Below are 14,883 nucleotides of genomic sequence, written 5' to 3'. Positions count from 1 at the left end.
TGAGTTTAAATGCAAATGGGACTGTGGAAGGAAAATCTGGGATGGTGCTCTGAATCTAGACACATAAGTCAGGTGAGGCCCTGGATGCACAAAGCCTCCTGCGGTCACAAAGATAGGAGATGCTCCCTGCCGTTCTTGTCAGAGCAGCATTGTTATATAAAAAGGCCTCTAACAGAAAGGTTCACTAGGCAATAAAAGAGAGTTAAAACAGCATAGATGGGAGGGAACTTAATGTTCTGCTGTAGGCGTTCGTGGCTGAGGGGAGGGAGGTTTGTCTGCTAGTTCTGCTAATGAGCAGTCAGACTCCAACTAGCAGTCTGACGCAACAGCACAGCAGTGGAAATTTCCATACATGCAGCAGCATTTCCTAATCATGGATTTAAACTAGTTCCAGTAGGTGGAGCTTAACAAGGAATAAGCATTCAATGTGCTGTGCATGTTATGAAAAATCATGCATGTTCAAGTCTCAATGATTCAGAATAATCCCATCATCCACTGTTGCCAGCTTTACAGGCTAGAAGAGCAACAGAGTGAAAATAAAAAATTGACAAGAATTGTTACTAGGTCACTAGGTAAGCCTGATGAGTTACAGGGCTAAGCAAAAGAAATCCAGTTTAACACCCTATCCACAGTAGGATCAGAATCCTGCTAGTTACAATGGTATTTACAAATGACAGTTGGTACGAGCTTGGTTCTAGAAAAGGGCAAGGATAGTCTTGCCTGAGAATCAGGAGTCATATTCTATACTACAGTTCTTGGGGTGGGGTGGAATCCCATTTATTCCCATTGAGGAACCTGTGCTAGAACCCTGCTAGCCACAAGTATGTTTTGATTAATTATAACAGTTAAAGTTAACAGAGTTCGGAGCCCATCCTGAGCAGGAACTCAGTAAAATAAACTCACAGTAAAACTACACCTGACCTAGACCCCACAACTTGAGTGGCATAGCTTGTGCTGTCTATGGAATTGTCTGCTCTGCAGGCTGTGTGCAAGGAAATCTTTACCATAGACAACAGTCACGTCTATAGTTATGTTTTGTCCTCATTTTACAGATACAGGGAATTGATTTGCCCAATGCCCTTACTCAGGGACACACTTTCCTTCTCCTGAAGTTTACAAATCTAAATCAAATCAGTCATACAAATACATGGGACAATAATTCAAAATAGAACACATTTATCTTTTAAAGCTGTGCCACAGTGGATTAATTAGTAGCATTATGATGTAACAAACTGGCAGATACTGGCTTAGTAACCCACATCACAGCTATATGTGGGGTAGTGACTAATCAAAGGAGTTGAGTTCTCTTGCAGTTTATGCTACAGGAAGAGCCAGTTTTAACAAGCCTAGATTTATTAATCCCACAATCTGTTGTGTATTGCTACCTTATGGTTGCTAGCAGGTGTCAGTTTCCACCTAGCACCAGGATGACCTCAAAAAATCTCTGCTAAAATAGTACAAAACCACTTCACTGGAGTGCTCCTCCCTATGCATTTCCTAATGAACCTCCCATGCCTCCTGTTCCCAGTTATGACTTGTAATTGGCTTTGTATTTCCTTGTAGCAAACAAGACAAAGCAAATGAACATGTAATTTTGCTTCAAGCGAAGGAGGGGAGAGGTCATTGGTTCACCTTTGTTTACCCCTTCTATGCCTGCTTTTTAATTTTATATAAAGAACAAGGAATCATGATAATTTCCTGTTTAATCTAATTAAGCAAAACAAAAATTAATTTAAATTTTAACTTATGGATGTTTAGTTATCACATGAATTCATGGGTTCCTGTTTATCTTTAAACAGACACTTAAACTGGAGGCTCAGTGGTAAACCCCCACATTTCAAACACTTGTGGAATTTATACATATAATTCCAAGTAGGATGGACTCAGTCCTTCATCCTCCCACTATAGATCAATTGATTTGCTTGCCATTTATTTTGCTAGAGGTCTTAGAAAGATCCCCTCCACATCCCTGAGTGAAACTTTAGAACTTATTTACATTGTGGTAGCGTTTAAGGACTCTCTTCAAAATTGGGGCCTTATTGGGATAGGCATTGTAAAGATTCAGGCAGACAGTCACTGCCCTGCCCCAAAGAGTTTACAATCTAAAAGTTAAAAAGAAAAATTAAAAGCAATGCCAAATAAAAAGGTAAATGAAAGGGATAAAACATACTAGCACAAATCTATCAGAACAATGGCAGGTATGTCTTGGTAGTACGTTTGGTATTTAAGGGGGGTAAGTCAGGTTAGACACAGGGGAGAAGGGAATTTTGGAGTGACCAGACTGTGAAAAGGGAGTTAAAAGGAGGATAAGTATAATAGGCATGCATAGAGATTGGGGAGCTGGGAGGGAATGAACCACCAACAGTAAGACAGTAAATAGGAATAATCCATGAACATCTCAGCCTAAGCTTTAGGATGTTTTCTCTCCCCCGACCCCACTCTCCTGCTGGTAATAACTTATCTAAAGTGATCACTCTCTTTAGACTGTGTATGATAATCAAGGTGGGCCATTTCCAGCACAAATCCAGGGTTTAACAAGAACGTCGGGGGGGGGGGGGGAGGGGTTAGGAAAAAACAAGGGGAAATAGGTTACCTTGCATAATGACTTAGCCACTCCCAGTCTCTATTCAAGCCTAAGTTAATTGTATCCAATTTGCTAATAAATTCCAATTCAGCAGTCTCTCACTGGAGTCTAGTTTTGAAGTTTTTCTGTTGTAATATCACAACTTTCATATCTGTAATCGCGTGACCAGAGAGATTGAAGTCTTCTCCGACTGGTTTATGAGTAATTTTTGACATCTGATTTGTGTCCATTTATTTTTACGTAGCGACTGTCCAGTTTGACCAATGTACATGGCAGAGGTGCATTGCTTGCACATGATGGCATATCTCACATTGGTAGATATGCAGGTGAACGAGCCTCTGATAGTGTGGCTGATGTTAAGCCCTGTGATGGTGTCCCCTGAATAGATATGTGGGCACAGTTGGCAACAGGCTTTGTTGCTTGTGGGTCTGAGGTCACTGTCTATCCTCCAGACCAGTAGGGTCTCATTTCCTTGTATTCTACCCCCCTCGCCCCATGGAGCCAACTGATTTTATAGGTTGAGAGCTCTTCAGGGCAGGATTGTTATTTGTACAGCACCTAGGGCTTGTAGACACCATGGTAACATTAGGATAGTTCATTCTGGGTTTAAGCCAGGGTACTATTGTACCATGTGATTAGCTAGTGAAAGTTACAGCAGACAAGCCAAAAGAAGCCTCCTCTTGAGATACATACACACAACATCCATCCAATGTGAAATAATCGTGACAGGTTTCAGAGTAGCAGCCGTGTTAGTCTAAGGTGCCACTAGTACTCCTTTTCTTTTTGCGAATACAGACTAACTGATTTGACCATAAGCTTTCCTGAGCTACAGCTCACTTCATCTGAATGCATCTGATGAAGTGAGCTGTAGCTCAGGAAAGCTTATGCTCAAATAAATTGATTAGTCTCTAAGGTGCCACTAGTACTCATTTTCTTTTTAATAAAGTGACTACATCTTGAACACTGTTGGGAAGATGGATTATTTTAGAACAGAATTTGCATTTCAGGGCTTACTTACAATGTCCAAGTTGAAAGAGCTGTGCCTCACACAAATGAAGCTTTTTCCCTGTGCCCAGAAAGTTATTAAATCTTGGGACCCTCAGCCTGATGCAGGTTTAAGGAATAACTGTTGTAAAACTAAATTAACGAGCAAGCCTTTTGAGTTAACAGGAAGAGAACTAGTAACATCTATGCACAAATACATGTTGAGTGTTATGTCCCACATTACCCTCTTGGTTACTGAGGTCTCTAAATCCTGGAAAAGGCTTCCATGCACAACAATTCGGGTCTACTTATATACTGAGAGTTATTAGTGCTCTAACTTTCATGGCTTCAATTCTAAGGTTTTAGTACTAGACCTTGGAATCCCAGGTTACAATGTATAAGTTATTCCACATACATCAGCGGACACAAAACATCCAATGAAAGTTTCAATACACTGTGCCACTAATGACCTGCTGTCAAGTGAGTGCCAAGATGTAGATGCAGTTATAAAAAGCAACCATGCCCTTCAGAGAAGAAATGAAGGGTGAACATGTATCTGGTTTGAGAGGCCAAAATTAATCACATCTCCTGTGTATTAGTTTCAAGCTCACTTTGCATATTTACAGCACCCTTGCTTTGAAGGGCTGACAGAAGCTTCTCTAGGACAGCTGCATACTACTCTTAGCCAAAACTCTTCATTAGGTGAAGGCTAAGAACAATTTAGCTGTACCATTGTTTCCATGTATTTTCACAGCTTAAATCTACTCTAGAGTCAAAACAAATGTGTAGAATTACTTTGTTCAATACTAAATCTGAAGCCAGTTCTGCCAATAAAGTCCATCTAATGTTCTCCAAAAAGAATTGACTGTTTATAACCAGTAAAAGGAAGCCATGGCACTAGACTGCAGTAAGCTGGTTCTCTAGCAATAGATCCAGTTTTTTAAGATTGTTATTGAGAGGATAAAATAAGACATGCAGTAAGCCTTTCTCGGATTTAATAGAAACATTTATCATGTTCCACTGATGTAAAGTTGTGCACTTGAAAAGTAAACAATTTCCATTTCACAGAAAATTCAGTCTTCAAATATCCTTTATTGGAAGGCCATGCACTGCCCTCTGTTACTGTATTTCAAATCACTGTACATTTACTTGGTGAAAACACTGCCTGCATTTTCTAGTACAAAAAACTAAAAATTGTTTCAGGAATGTAGAGAAATAGTCAACTTAAATAGCGAAAAAGTGCACCATAATTACTGCTGCACTGAAGTCATTTCTGCATTTTCCATAAGTTTCTTAAATAACTATCCTGTCTTGATAACACACAATATAAAGAGCAATTATGAAAAAAAACAGACATTTAAATATACTTCTAAAGTTATTGAGTATAACCTGCTGGCATTGGGTAACCTATCATAGGAGCAGCACCAGTGGCAGGATAGGCATACTGCTGTTGGTTCATACCATTGTGCATAGTCGCAATGTTAGTTGCATACTGTTGATCATAACCATTCTGGTAAGCTCCTGCGGGATTACCAGCAGCTCTGAAGCCAGCCTGCATGCCAGCAGCTGCAAAGCCATTTCCAAATGGAGTTCCATTACTGTAGGTTTGAGCACTGTAGCCACCGTTTTGGGCTTTTGCTCCGAAGTCTCTCTTTCCTACTGCACCGTAAGTTCTCTCAAAATTCTCTCTCTCTCTAAAACTACCAAATCCACCCCTTTTGCCCGCAGAATATCGGTCACGTCGATCACCTCGGGAACGACCTGTGAAGAAAAAAAATCTAGATGAGATATTGACTTCAAGAGTTATTTGCCAATCAAGCATCAATATCCATGTTATATAAAGAAGTCAAGTACCTGACCCACTTGATATATCTGCACTTCAAGGCATCCAGATTTCTATACACAACTTACATTTGAAGAGTATAAGCTCATCATTGCGACTAACTTTTTCAAACATGAACTAAGTGCAAACACAGACTGCCTCCCAGTCTTGCTGACACTGATCTCAGGGTGTTAACTCTACACAACCCCAATACAAGCACTTAAAGTGATCAAATTAAGTGCTTTGACTAGAAAAGAAATAATGAAATCTAGAGGGGAAAATGGGAAGTTGCACTAAGGACGTTTAGAGGTAGAGAAACAGAAGGAAATGAAAGGTGTGAATAAAGGGCCTACTATGTAGTACAGAAGCATATTTTTCTCCACCAACGCTAACAGTAGCATAGCAAATTGGGTAAACTTTGGTGCCAAAGGGGAAAAAAAAAACTCTAAAAGGCTATATTCTATCACCAGTCTTTGATGGTGCTTGCAAAATGACAGTGGTCTGGTGTGAATTACTGTAGTATAATATGGCTACAGGCCACAATTAAAGTTTTACTTTTTCCATACAATTGACAATGCTCCTGATTCAATTCTATTAACTGATTTTGAAACCCATTTCCTTTAACTGGCAGGATCATGACAAATCTTAAATGCATTCCTCAAGTAAAAGGTACTATTCTGTCTGAGTTCAGGGCCTCTGGAGGCAGTGTGATGTTGAGAACATGTCTCGAAAAAAAAAATAGATACCAGGCTACTAAAAAAGAATTTAGTGACAAGAAAAGAGTGTAGTAAATGGAATATTTACCTGAACCTCTGTCTTCAATCAACTGAAGCAATTTGGGGTTGATAGCTTGATTAGCCTCCCGAAGCACAGAGATGAGGTCGCTTACTTGCTTTATATTGTTAGGAGTAAAGAATGTGTAGGCTGTGCCTGTTTTGGTACTGCGGGCAGTTCGTCCAATTCGGTGGATATAGTCCTCTGAGGAGTTAGGGTAGTCATAATTGATGACAAATTTCACATCTTCCACATCTGTAAAGTGTTGCAGTGTGGCAAAAAGCAATGTACAAAGTTTTGCACACCACAACCCAAATCAAAAATAAACGTTAGACAACTATATTTTTAAGAGGCTAATGGCTGCAAAGAATGTTGTTAGAATTATCCTTTCTGCTTGAATATTGTGGAAGAGAAAAAAGTATGCACACTCCATCTGTACCCATCTTATCACCCACCCAGTGATCTAAAAACCTTACCATAAAGGAGAATGCATTTGCTTGTCATTCCCAACTCAAGAGTTCCCTTACAAATCATCAAGTGACTTCTGAATGCTTCTTGCAGTAGGGCCACTAAAGCTCACAGCAGCCTCTTCATGTGCTCATTTGAGGACCTTAGAGTAAAAACACACAAGGTCCTTCACATACACACTCATCAGAAGCTCAAAAAAAAAAGTGGGCCACACTGCTTGTCTTGCCAAGACCTTTCAACTGCAGCTGCAAGAAAAACATACCTGTCCCCCAAAGTCACCAAGTTGTTTTTATGCACTGTGTCTCGTCTAGGCAAGCGCTTCCAAGAAGCCAGGGTTCACTTGAGAATGTGTCTCTCTCTGGCAGGTCTCGACATGACGACTGGTGTATAGGTGAAGGAGGAACTTTGACTTTCAAAAGGAGAAGCCATTGCTTTCCCACCCCACTTGCTAAAGCGAGAGGTGGACTTTTTCTCAGATCTCATGTGCCAGTACTCACCAATTTGTACAAGGCTTAGTACATTTTAAAGCTGCTCTCTCCATTTCAAGGTTGAAATGAATTTCATTGAACAATGAAGTTCATAATTTTCTTCGACATTTCAGCAAAGTCACTGAAATTCAAAGACCCACAGATCACAGCAAACAGTATGCACAAAGGTAACAGCACTGTACCATGGCAATCATGCAAAGCATGGGACAGAAAAAGAATACCAGGGCAAAGTGAACTGTGAATAAAAACTGCTGTTTCATGAGAGAACAGTTTATGGGGTAGTCGTTTAAAAGATGGTCTTTGCCTTTTGAAGATTACTGGCACACAATGCTCTCAGCTTTCACCTCTCTATTCGACTGGAAGCAGCCAGCCGATCATTTCCACTAGTCCTCCATCCCCCTCGAGTCCTCCGATTGTCATGCCTAGGCCTTGCCACAAAGACTGCACCTTTATGTGAAAAAAAACTTAGAAAAATGCAGAGGTTAAAGAAAGCAATGAACTTTCTTTAAATGTTTGGCAACTGGCATTAGAGGAGTTATACTAACCTAGACCTCTGGATGCAACATCTGTAGCAATCAGGATGGGAGCTTTTCCATGTTTGAATTCTGCAACAGAACGGTCTAGTCAGTTTATATTCTTTATTAGATTAAAAATCTGACAAGTGCCAGGAACAGTTTATGAGTCACACGTACCATTTAGAACCCAGTCTCGCTCCTGCTGGCTTTTGTCACCGTGGATACCCATTGCTGGCCACCTGAAAGCATATTGAAATTGAATGACTAAACTCATCAAGATGTTATACATACACAAAATAAATCAGGATATGGTTTGACAAACATTTGAGTAAACTTCCACCAGTTACATTATATACTTATGCTTTTAAAGTAGATCAACTGCAAACCTCTAAAATGGACATTAAAGATGTTTAATGAATTTATACTGCACCAATTATGAAACAGATTATCTTGCTGGATGCACTATTCAATTGACATTTAATACTAGATTGATTTTTTAAGTTCATCACTATGAAGAGAGTTGTGTACACTGGATGATACTTCTCAGTGAATTGTGGACTGATGGAAGCTAGCCTGAAGTAGCTAAGCTACATAGTGAAATCTAAAAAGGTTAAAAAAAAATTCCATGTTGGAGAGGAAACATACCCATCTCTTCTCATTTTTCTTGTAAGATCATCACATCGTCTTTTGGTTTCCACAAACACAATGGTTTTGTTTTCTTTCTCACTCATAATTTCTTCCATCAACCGAATAAGTCTTTGACAAGAAAAATTAGTTAATCAAAACAGCAACTCAAGGCGATACCCAAAACTAGCAGTTTCTTCAGTACTGCTATTAAAGAGTCACAATTTCACTTCAAATAAGACCCAGTTCTTAATCTTAAGATGCTTAGCATTAAGCAACTTAAAGTCACACAATAAAAACTAAATAGAATCAAAGGAAACCCCACTGAACATTTGTTAGTTTTATTCATTTAGTAGACCCACCCCATGAAGAGAATTCTGACTCACAGAACTAAATGTTTTCACCCCCACCCAGCCCCCAAATGCTTTGGGAGCACAAACAAGTTCTCCGGAGACTACGTACTTGTCATCCTTCTCCACATCGTGACATACATCCACAATTTGAAGAATGTTGTGGTTTGCACTTAGTTCCAATGCCCCAATGTTGATGTGTACATATTCTTTCAAGAAATCTTCAGCAAGTTGTCTAACTTCTTTGGGCCATGTTGCACTCCACATTAGAGTTTGCCTGTCAGGCTGAAGATACATTAAGACTTTATTAACTTGAACTACACCAGAAGAACAGCATAGTTAAACCACCTAGCAAAATGCTGCACCCAGCTATGGTGTTAACAGTATAGATCCAGTCCAACGAATGTTAATATAATTGAACTGGATGTAATTCAAAGGAGGAGGAAGAATATGATGGTTGCAAGAATTGTGATTTTTTATATGTAGACACCTTCATTTTGGTGTAATTTTAAAACTACATTGTTTTGGTTCAGTAAAGATTGGAACATGACTTCTACTTACCCTTATCTGATCTACAATTTTTCTGATCTGAGGTTCAAATCCCATGTCAAGCATTCTGTCAGCTTCATCAAGCACAAGGTAAGTACATCTCCTGAGATTGGTCTTTCCAGCTTCTAAAAAGTCTATGAGTCTTCCAGGTGTTGCAATGCAGATTTCCACACCTTAAACCAAACAGCAAGATTAGCACATCTGAGAGAGTTTTCCACAGTGCCTGTGTCTATATGGTAACAGTTTTATTCATACCTCTTTCTAAATCTCGAATTTGTGGTCCCTTTGGAGCGCCTCCATAAATACAAGTAGACTTCAAACGACATGCTCTGCTATATTCAGCAGCCACTTGCTGCACTTGTTGAGCCAGTTCTCGAGTTGGTGCCAGCACCAGACACTGTAAACATTACCAATATCAAATTAGCACTATAAGGGTAAGCAGGCATGTGCAATCTTTCAATTTTTGCCAAATCTAATTTAACTTTTCTCTTAAAGTCACAAGATTCAAAGTCCTATGTTGCCTGCTGAAACAAAGTTAACCAACCAAGTATTATTTGGTACCCGAAAGCTTTTAGAAGCTGCTAGGATGGTCTTCCTGCAGCACTTTAAAAAGCTTAACACTAGGCCCTTTTGGTTTTTGCTGCCAGTTACCCCTGTGGACTTTGCCTTCAGCAAAATATCCTCAAAGCCAGACATATTTTGAGATATAGGTGTCCTCAAGCCAATATTCCCATTTTGAGAAGCATAATTCCAAAAGAAATACCAGAAGTTCTACTCTGGTTGAATTCTTTGACAAAGCCTTAACGGAGGACAAGATCTATGCAGTGCACTTGAACCTGCTAGACTTCCTAAAATATGGAACTGATGATCTGCAAATACCACATTATTATGAAGTTTAAATGCCTAATTTTTCGACTCATTCCACAATATTTCCCCCCCAACCACCTGTGCTTTTAATACAATATTCCTCTTGAAATGAAAAGTTCACATTCTTATACTCACAATAGGTCCATCTCCTCGCTCTAGGAATGGCTGATGGTTTATATGCACTATGGCAGGCAACAAGTACTGTTTAAAAACAAAGAAACCTTCTGTTAATACGTGCATTTCCAATATAACTGGATTTACAGATAAGAGTACTGTAAACACTTTATGAAGTTGAGGTTATATGTAACTACATTCCCAGGTTTAAAAGTCACAACTTACAGACAGTGTTTTTCCTGATCCAGTCTGTGCTACTCCAACCATATCCAGCCCACTCAAAGCAACAGGCCATCCTTGTGCCTGAATAGCAGTTGGTTCAGTGAAATTCTGTGCCTGAATTACTTCCATAACATTTGCTGCAAAAGAGAACCAATGAATTATCTTATTGTTTGTATTCATGAAGCCTGAGTGACTCATTGGTATACGGATATTTGTACTTACCAGGAAAGTTAGCCTCATAGAAATTTATAAGTGGTTTTGGACAGTTATGGCCCTTCACTGTAACTTCTTTGCTTGCTCTGTACTGTTCAACCTCTTGCTGCAAAACAAATAATTACATCAGCTTTATTTGCACTTTTTTTAAAAAAAAAATCTACAACAAAACTTTAATTCACTCATACCAGCTGCATTCAGTTTAAGTGTAATTATGTCTAAAGTTATTGATCCATGTCCCACAATCAATAAATTACCAAGTAAAAAGCACATTAAGTGACAATTCCTGCAAAAATAAACAAGTTTAATAAGTAAAAAAACAGCCATGGTACATACCACAGTGCGTCTAACTACATCAGGATGCTCTTGATAAAAGTTCTTCTCAAATTTGGGCAGTTCATCTAGGTTCCATTTCTTTTTTGTAAGTTTTTCTCCAGGGTTTCCAAATTTCTTTCCAGATAAAGGTCCACCTCTGCTTCCTCCAAAGCGAGGACCACCAAAACTGAAAAAATAATAGTAATTATCCTTGAAGATATTTGCAAATTCTAACTTGTTCCCATATGTGTCAATTAACTCATTTCCATAACCTTGGATCAATACTAAGATTGTCAATCGATCACAATCCTAGTTTGTGTTGGTAAGTATTTGAAAAGGCAATGTTTTCAAGGATTTACCTGCATGGGATCTTTGAAATCAAATACTATAAATACCACAAAGATCTAACAAAGGCCCCAGCAGCAGGTGTGCTCTAGTTATCACACCTAACATCCCAAACTGAAAGGCACTCATAATTGTCTAAAGAGTGCTCAAACGATTCCTTAGAAACGATTAAAAAAAACAGGGCAGCTCCAACGCCTTCGTAATAGAAGAGCCACTCCCAGCCTGCGTCAGTGCCTGAAGAAAGCCGGTGTGTGCGCGTGGGTGGGGCGTTATGAAACCTAGCGACAACATTCCCGTAAGTGGGTTGCTGGGGAGTTTTTATTGTTTTTGTTTTAAACAAAGGCATCGATTTCGGTAAGGAAAGGAAACCCGCACTGAGATGCTCATACACATCTGGGGCCCCTTCGACAAAGATGTCGATAAAATAATCGCCTCCCCCCAAAGATCAAGCTGAGCCACCAAGCGCAACCCCCCCATCTCGCCCGGGAACAGCGGGTGCTCCTAAGCGTTATTTGCCACCCCAGGCTCCGTCCCCATCGACCCCGGCTAGGCGGGCGAGCGTGGGGGATGCCCTCCGCCCCCGGCGGGAACATGGCGGAGCGGCCGCGGCCGTTTCCTTTGTTTCTCATTTCTGTCTACGCCACATTTTCCAGCCGCTGCCATTTTAGAGTCTGCGCGGGGAGGGGGAGGAACAAAGGCAGCAGCAGCCGGCATTTTGATTTCCCCTCAGTCACCGCATGGCGGGGCCGGCCATTAACATCCGCTTACACAACACAAAGCAGGAGCCGGCCGGCTTCAGCCCCAGACGCCATCTGACGGGGGGGAACGGCCCCGCGGGGGTCTCCGGCACCGGAGAGGCGCCCGCACAACCCGCTGACCCACCACTCACGATTCCGCCAGCCCGGCGCTCCCCAAGCCGCCCAGCCGGGAGTCCTGGACCCCGCCTCCCGCGCAACCGGCGGAGGAGGAGGAGTGGGGGATCGCAACCCGAAAGGGAACCGAGCTCCCAAAGCCCCCCCGCCCCAGTGCCGAATAACCCCAACAGCCGAGGGCGGATTCCAGCGCAGAGATCGTACCTAGCCGGGTACTAGGTCACCTACCCCGGGGGTCACGCACCTCCCCCCCCATCCCCTGCTGGGATCGGGCCCCACCGCCCCCTACGGATAGCAGCCCCTCCCGCCACCCGCAGATCGCTTAGGAGAAGGCTCCCGCCCCGCCGCCATTTTACACGGCTAAACGGTCGTTCTAGGAATACGGACGAAAACGGCGACGAGCGCCGGCTGCGGCCCCAAGCTCACCCTCTGTCCATGTCGTACCCAGGCATGGTGATGGCGGCGGACGCGAGACGAGCCCGAGCACTAAAGCGAGCGGCAGAAGACACAGCAAAATCAGCAAGGACCGGCGATTCTAATGAATGGGGACCGCCCAGCCGCCCGGACGCCGGTTATATAGCCGGTGCCGTAGGGAATGCTGGGAACCGGTTCGTGACGCGGGCACAGAACCCGCCCCTCTGTCATGCGTCACAGCTCGAGTCGCCCGGATTCCCCTCCCCCGCTTGTGGGCGTGACCACGAGAGCTCTGTCCTCGACTTCTCTTTTTCCTCGCCGGCCGGCTGGTGTGCTCGCGGGCGGAAATTTCCCTTCCACTTCGGGCGTGGCTCGCGCTCCCGTCACTGTCCGGCCTTCCCGAGCCGTTCCGTTCCCTAGGCGCGTACCCAGAGCCCTCGAGCGGCGTCCTTCCTTCCCTCCCTCGCCTGACTCCCGCCCTTCGCGCCCACGCCTCTGAGAGCAGCGCGAGCCGGTCGCGCCTGCGCAGCCGCTGTGGTGCCAACCAACCCCCATATGCCCCGTTCATGTAATAAAGGCCTTTGTAGGTAGCCTCATTCCGCTGAGGTGTTGGAGGGGGAAGAACGTGAGGGGGACATTGACCAACTGTATTGAACACCTTCGCCGAGACTGTTGAGGGAGACAAGCCCACTCGCATTAAAAGGGCATTGCCCCACATTGGTCCTAAATCGCGTCCAGCTAAACAGCCCCAGCTTCTGACATGGCTGTTCCAATGACTGTGCTATTCACACACACACACGAAATCCTATTAAATTCAGCCCCCTAATGTTGTGACTGGGCAGGTGGTTCACCATAGTAGAGACGTTTCAGAGTAGCAGCCGTGTTAGTCTGTATCCGCAAAAAGAAAAGGAGGACTTGTGGCACCTTAGAGACTCACAAAATTTATTTGAGCATAAGCTTTCGCGAGCTACAGCTCACTTCATCGGATGCATGCAGTAGAAAATACAGTGGGGAGATTTTATATACACAGAGAACATGAAACAATGGGTGTTACCATACACACTGTAACAAGAGTGATCAGGTAAGGTGAGCTATTACCAGCAGGAGAGAAAAAAAAACCTTTTGTAGTGATAATCAAGGTGGGCCATTTCCAGCAGTTGACATCCCGCCATCAACCTCAGCCTGGACCAGTCCATACAAGAGATCCACTTCCTGGACACTACAGTGCTAATAAGCGATGGTCACATAAACATCACCCTATGCCGGAAACCTACTGACCGCTATTCCTACCTACATGCCTCCAGCTTTCACCCAGACCACACCACACGATCCATTGTCTACAGCCAAGCTCTGCGATACAACCGCATTTGCTCCAACCCCTCAGACAGAGACAAACACCTACAAGATCTCTATCAAGCGTTCTTACAACTACGATACCCACCTGCTGAAGTGAAGAAACAGACTGACAGAGCCGGAAGAGTATCCAGAAGTTACCTACTACAGGACAGGCCCAACAAAGAAAATAACAGAACGCCACTAGCCATCACTTTCAGCCCCCAACTAAAACCCCTCCAACGCATCATCAAGGATCTACAACCTATCCTGAAGGACGACCCATCACTCTCACAGATCTTGGGAGACAGGCCAGTCCTTGCTTACCGACAGTCCCCCAACCTGAAGCAAATACTCACCAGCAACCACACACCACACAACAAAAACACTAACCCAGGAACCTATCCTTACAACAAAGCCCGTTGCCAACTGTGCCCACAGATATATTCAGGGGACACCATCGTAGGACCTAATCACATCAGCCACACTATCAGAGGCTCGTTCACCTGCACATCTACCAGTGTGATACATGCCACCATGTGCCAGCAATGCCCCTCTGCCATGTACATTGGTCAAACTGGACAGTCTCTACGTAAAAGGATAAATGGACACAAATCAGACGTCAAGAATTATAACATTCAAAAACCAGTCGGAGAACACGTCAATCTCTCTGGTCACTCGATTACAGACCTAAAAGTGGCAATTCTTCAACAAAAAAACTTCAAAAATAGACTTCAGTGAGAGACTGCTGAATTGGAATTAATTTGCAAACTGGACACCATTAACTTAGGCTTGAATAAAGACTGGGAGTGGTTGGGTCATTACACAAAGTAAAACTATTTCCTCATGTTTACCCCCCACACCTCCATTCCTCACATGTTCTTGTCACCTGCTGGAAATGGCCCACCTTGATTATCACTACAAAAGGTTTTTTTTTCTCTCCTGCTGGTAATAGCTCACCTTACCTGATCACTCTTGTTACAGTATGTATGGTAACACCCACTGTTTCATGTTCTCTGTGTATATAAAAT

General features: G+C 42.7%; 1 protein-coding gene across 2 annotated transcripts; it reads right to left on the bottom strand.

The window, feature by feature from the left end:
* Positions 1–4,640: 4,640 nt before the first annotated feature.
* On the bottom strand, positions 4,641–12,701 carry DDX5 (DEAD-box helicase 5). Of its 2 annotated transcripts, none has more exons than XM_048817885.2 (13): positions 12,551–12,701; positions 10,911–11,076; positions 10,584–10,680; positions 10,365–10,498; positions 10,161–10,226; positions 9,414–9,555; positions 9,171–9,331; positions 8,722–8,894; positions 8,281–8,391; positions 7,813–7,874; positions 7,666–7,725; positions 6,195–6,419; positions 4,641–5,329 (listed from the first exon to the last, which is right to left on the bottom strand). In XM_048817885.2, exons 1-13 carry the CDS (start codon positions 12,556–12,558, stop codon positions 4,944–4,946), a joined length of 1,791 nt encoding a protein of 596 aa, XP_048673842.1. In that variant the 5' UTR covers positions 12,559–12,701; the 3' UTR covers positions 4,641–4,943. The 2 variants fall into 2 exon arrangements, with proteins under 2 accessions (XP_048673842.1, XP_048673841.1); XM_048817884.2 differs by having other exon boundaries at positions 12,533–12,689.
* Between the last annotated feature and the right edge of the window lie 2,182 nt (positions 12,702–14,883).

Source organism: Caretta caretta, chromosome 14 (genome assembly GCF_965140235.1).
Source record: "Caretta caretta isolate rCarCar2 chromosome 14, rCarCar1.hap1, whole genome shotgun sequence".
Lineage (NCBI taxonomy): Eukaryota > Metazoa > Chordata > Testudines > Cheloniidae > Caretta > Caretta caretta.
Note: the sequence above shows the minus strand (reverse complement) of the source record. Positions and strands in the feature narration are given on the sequence as shown.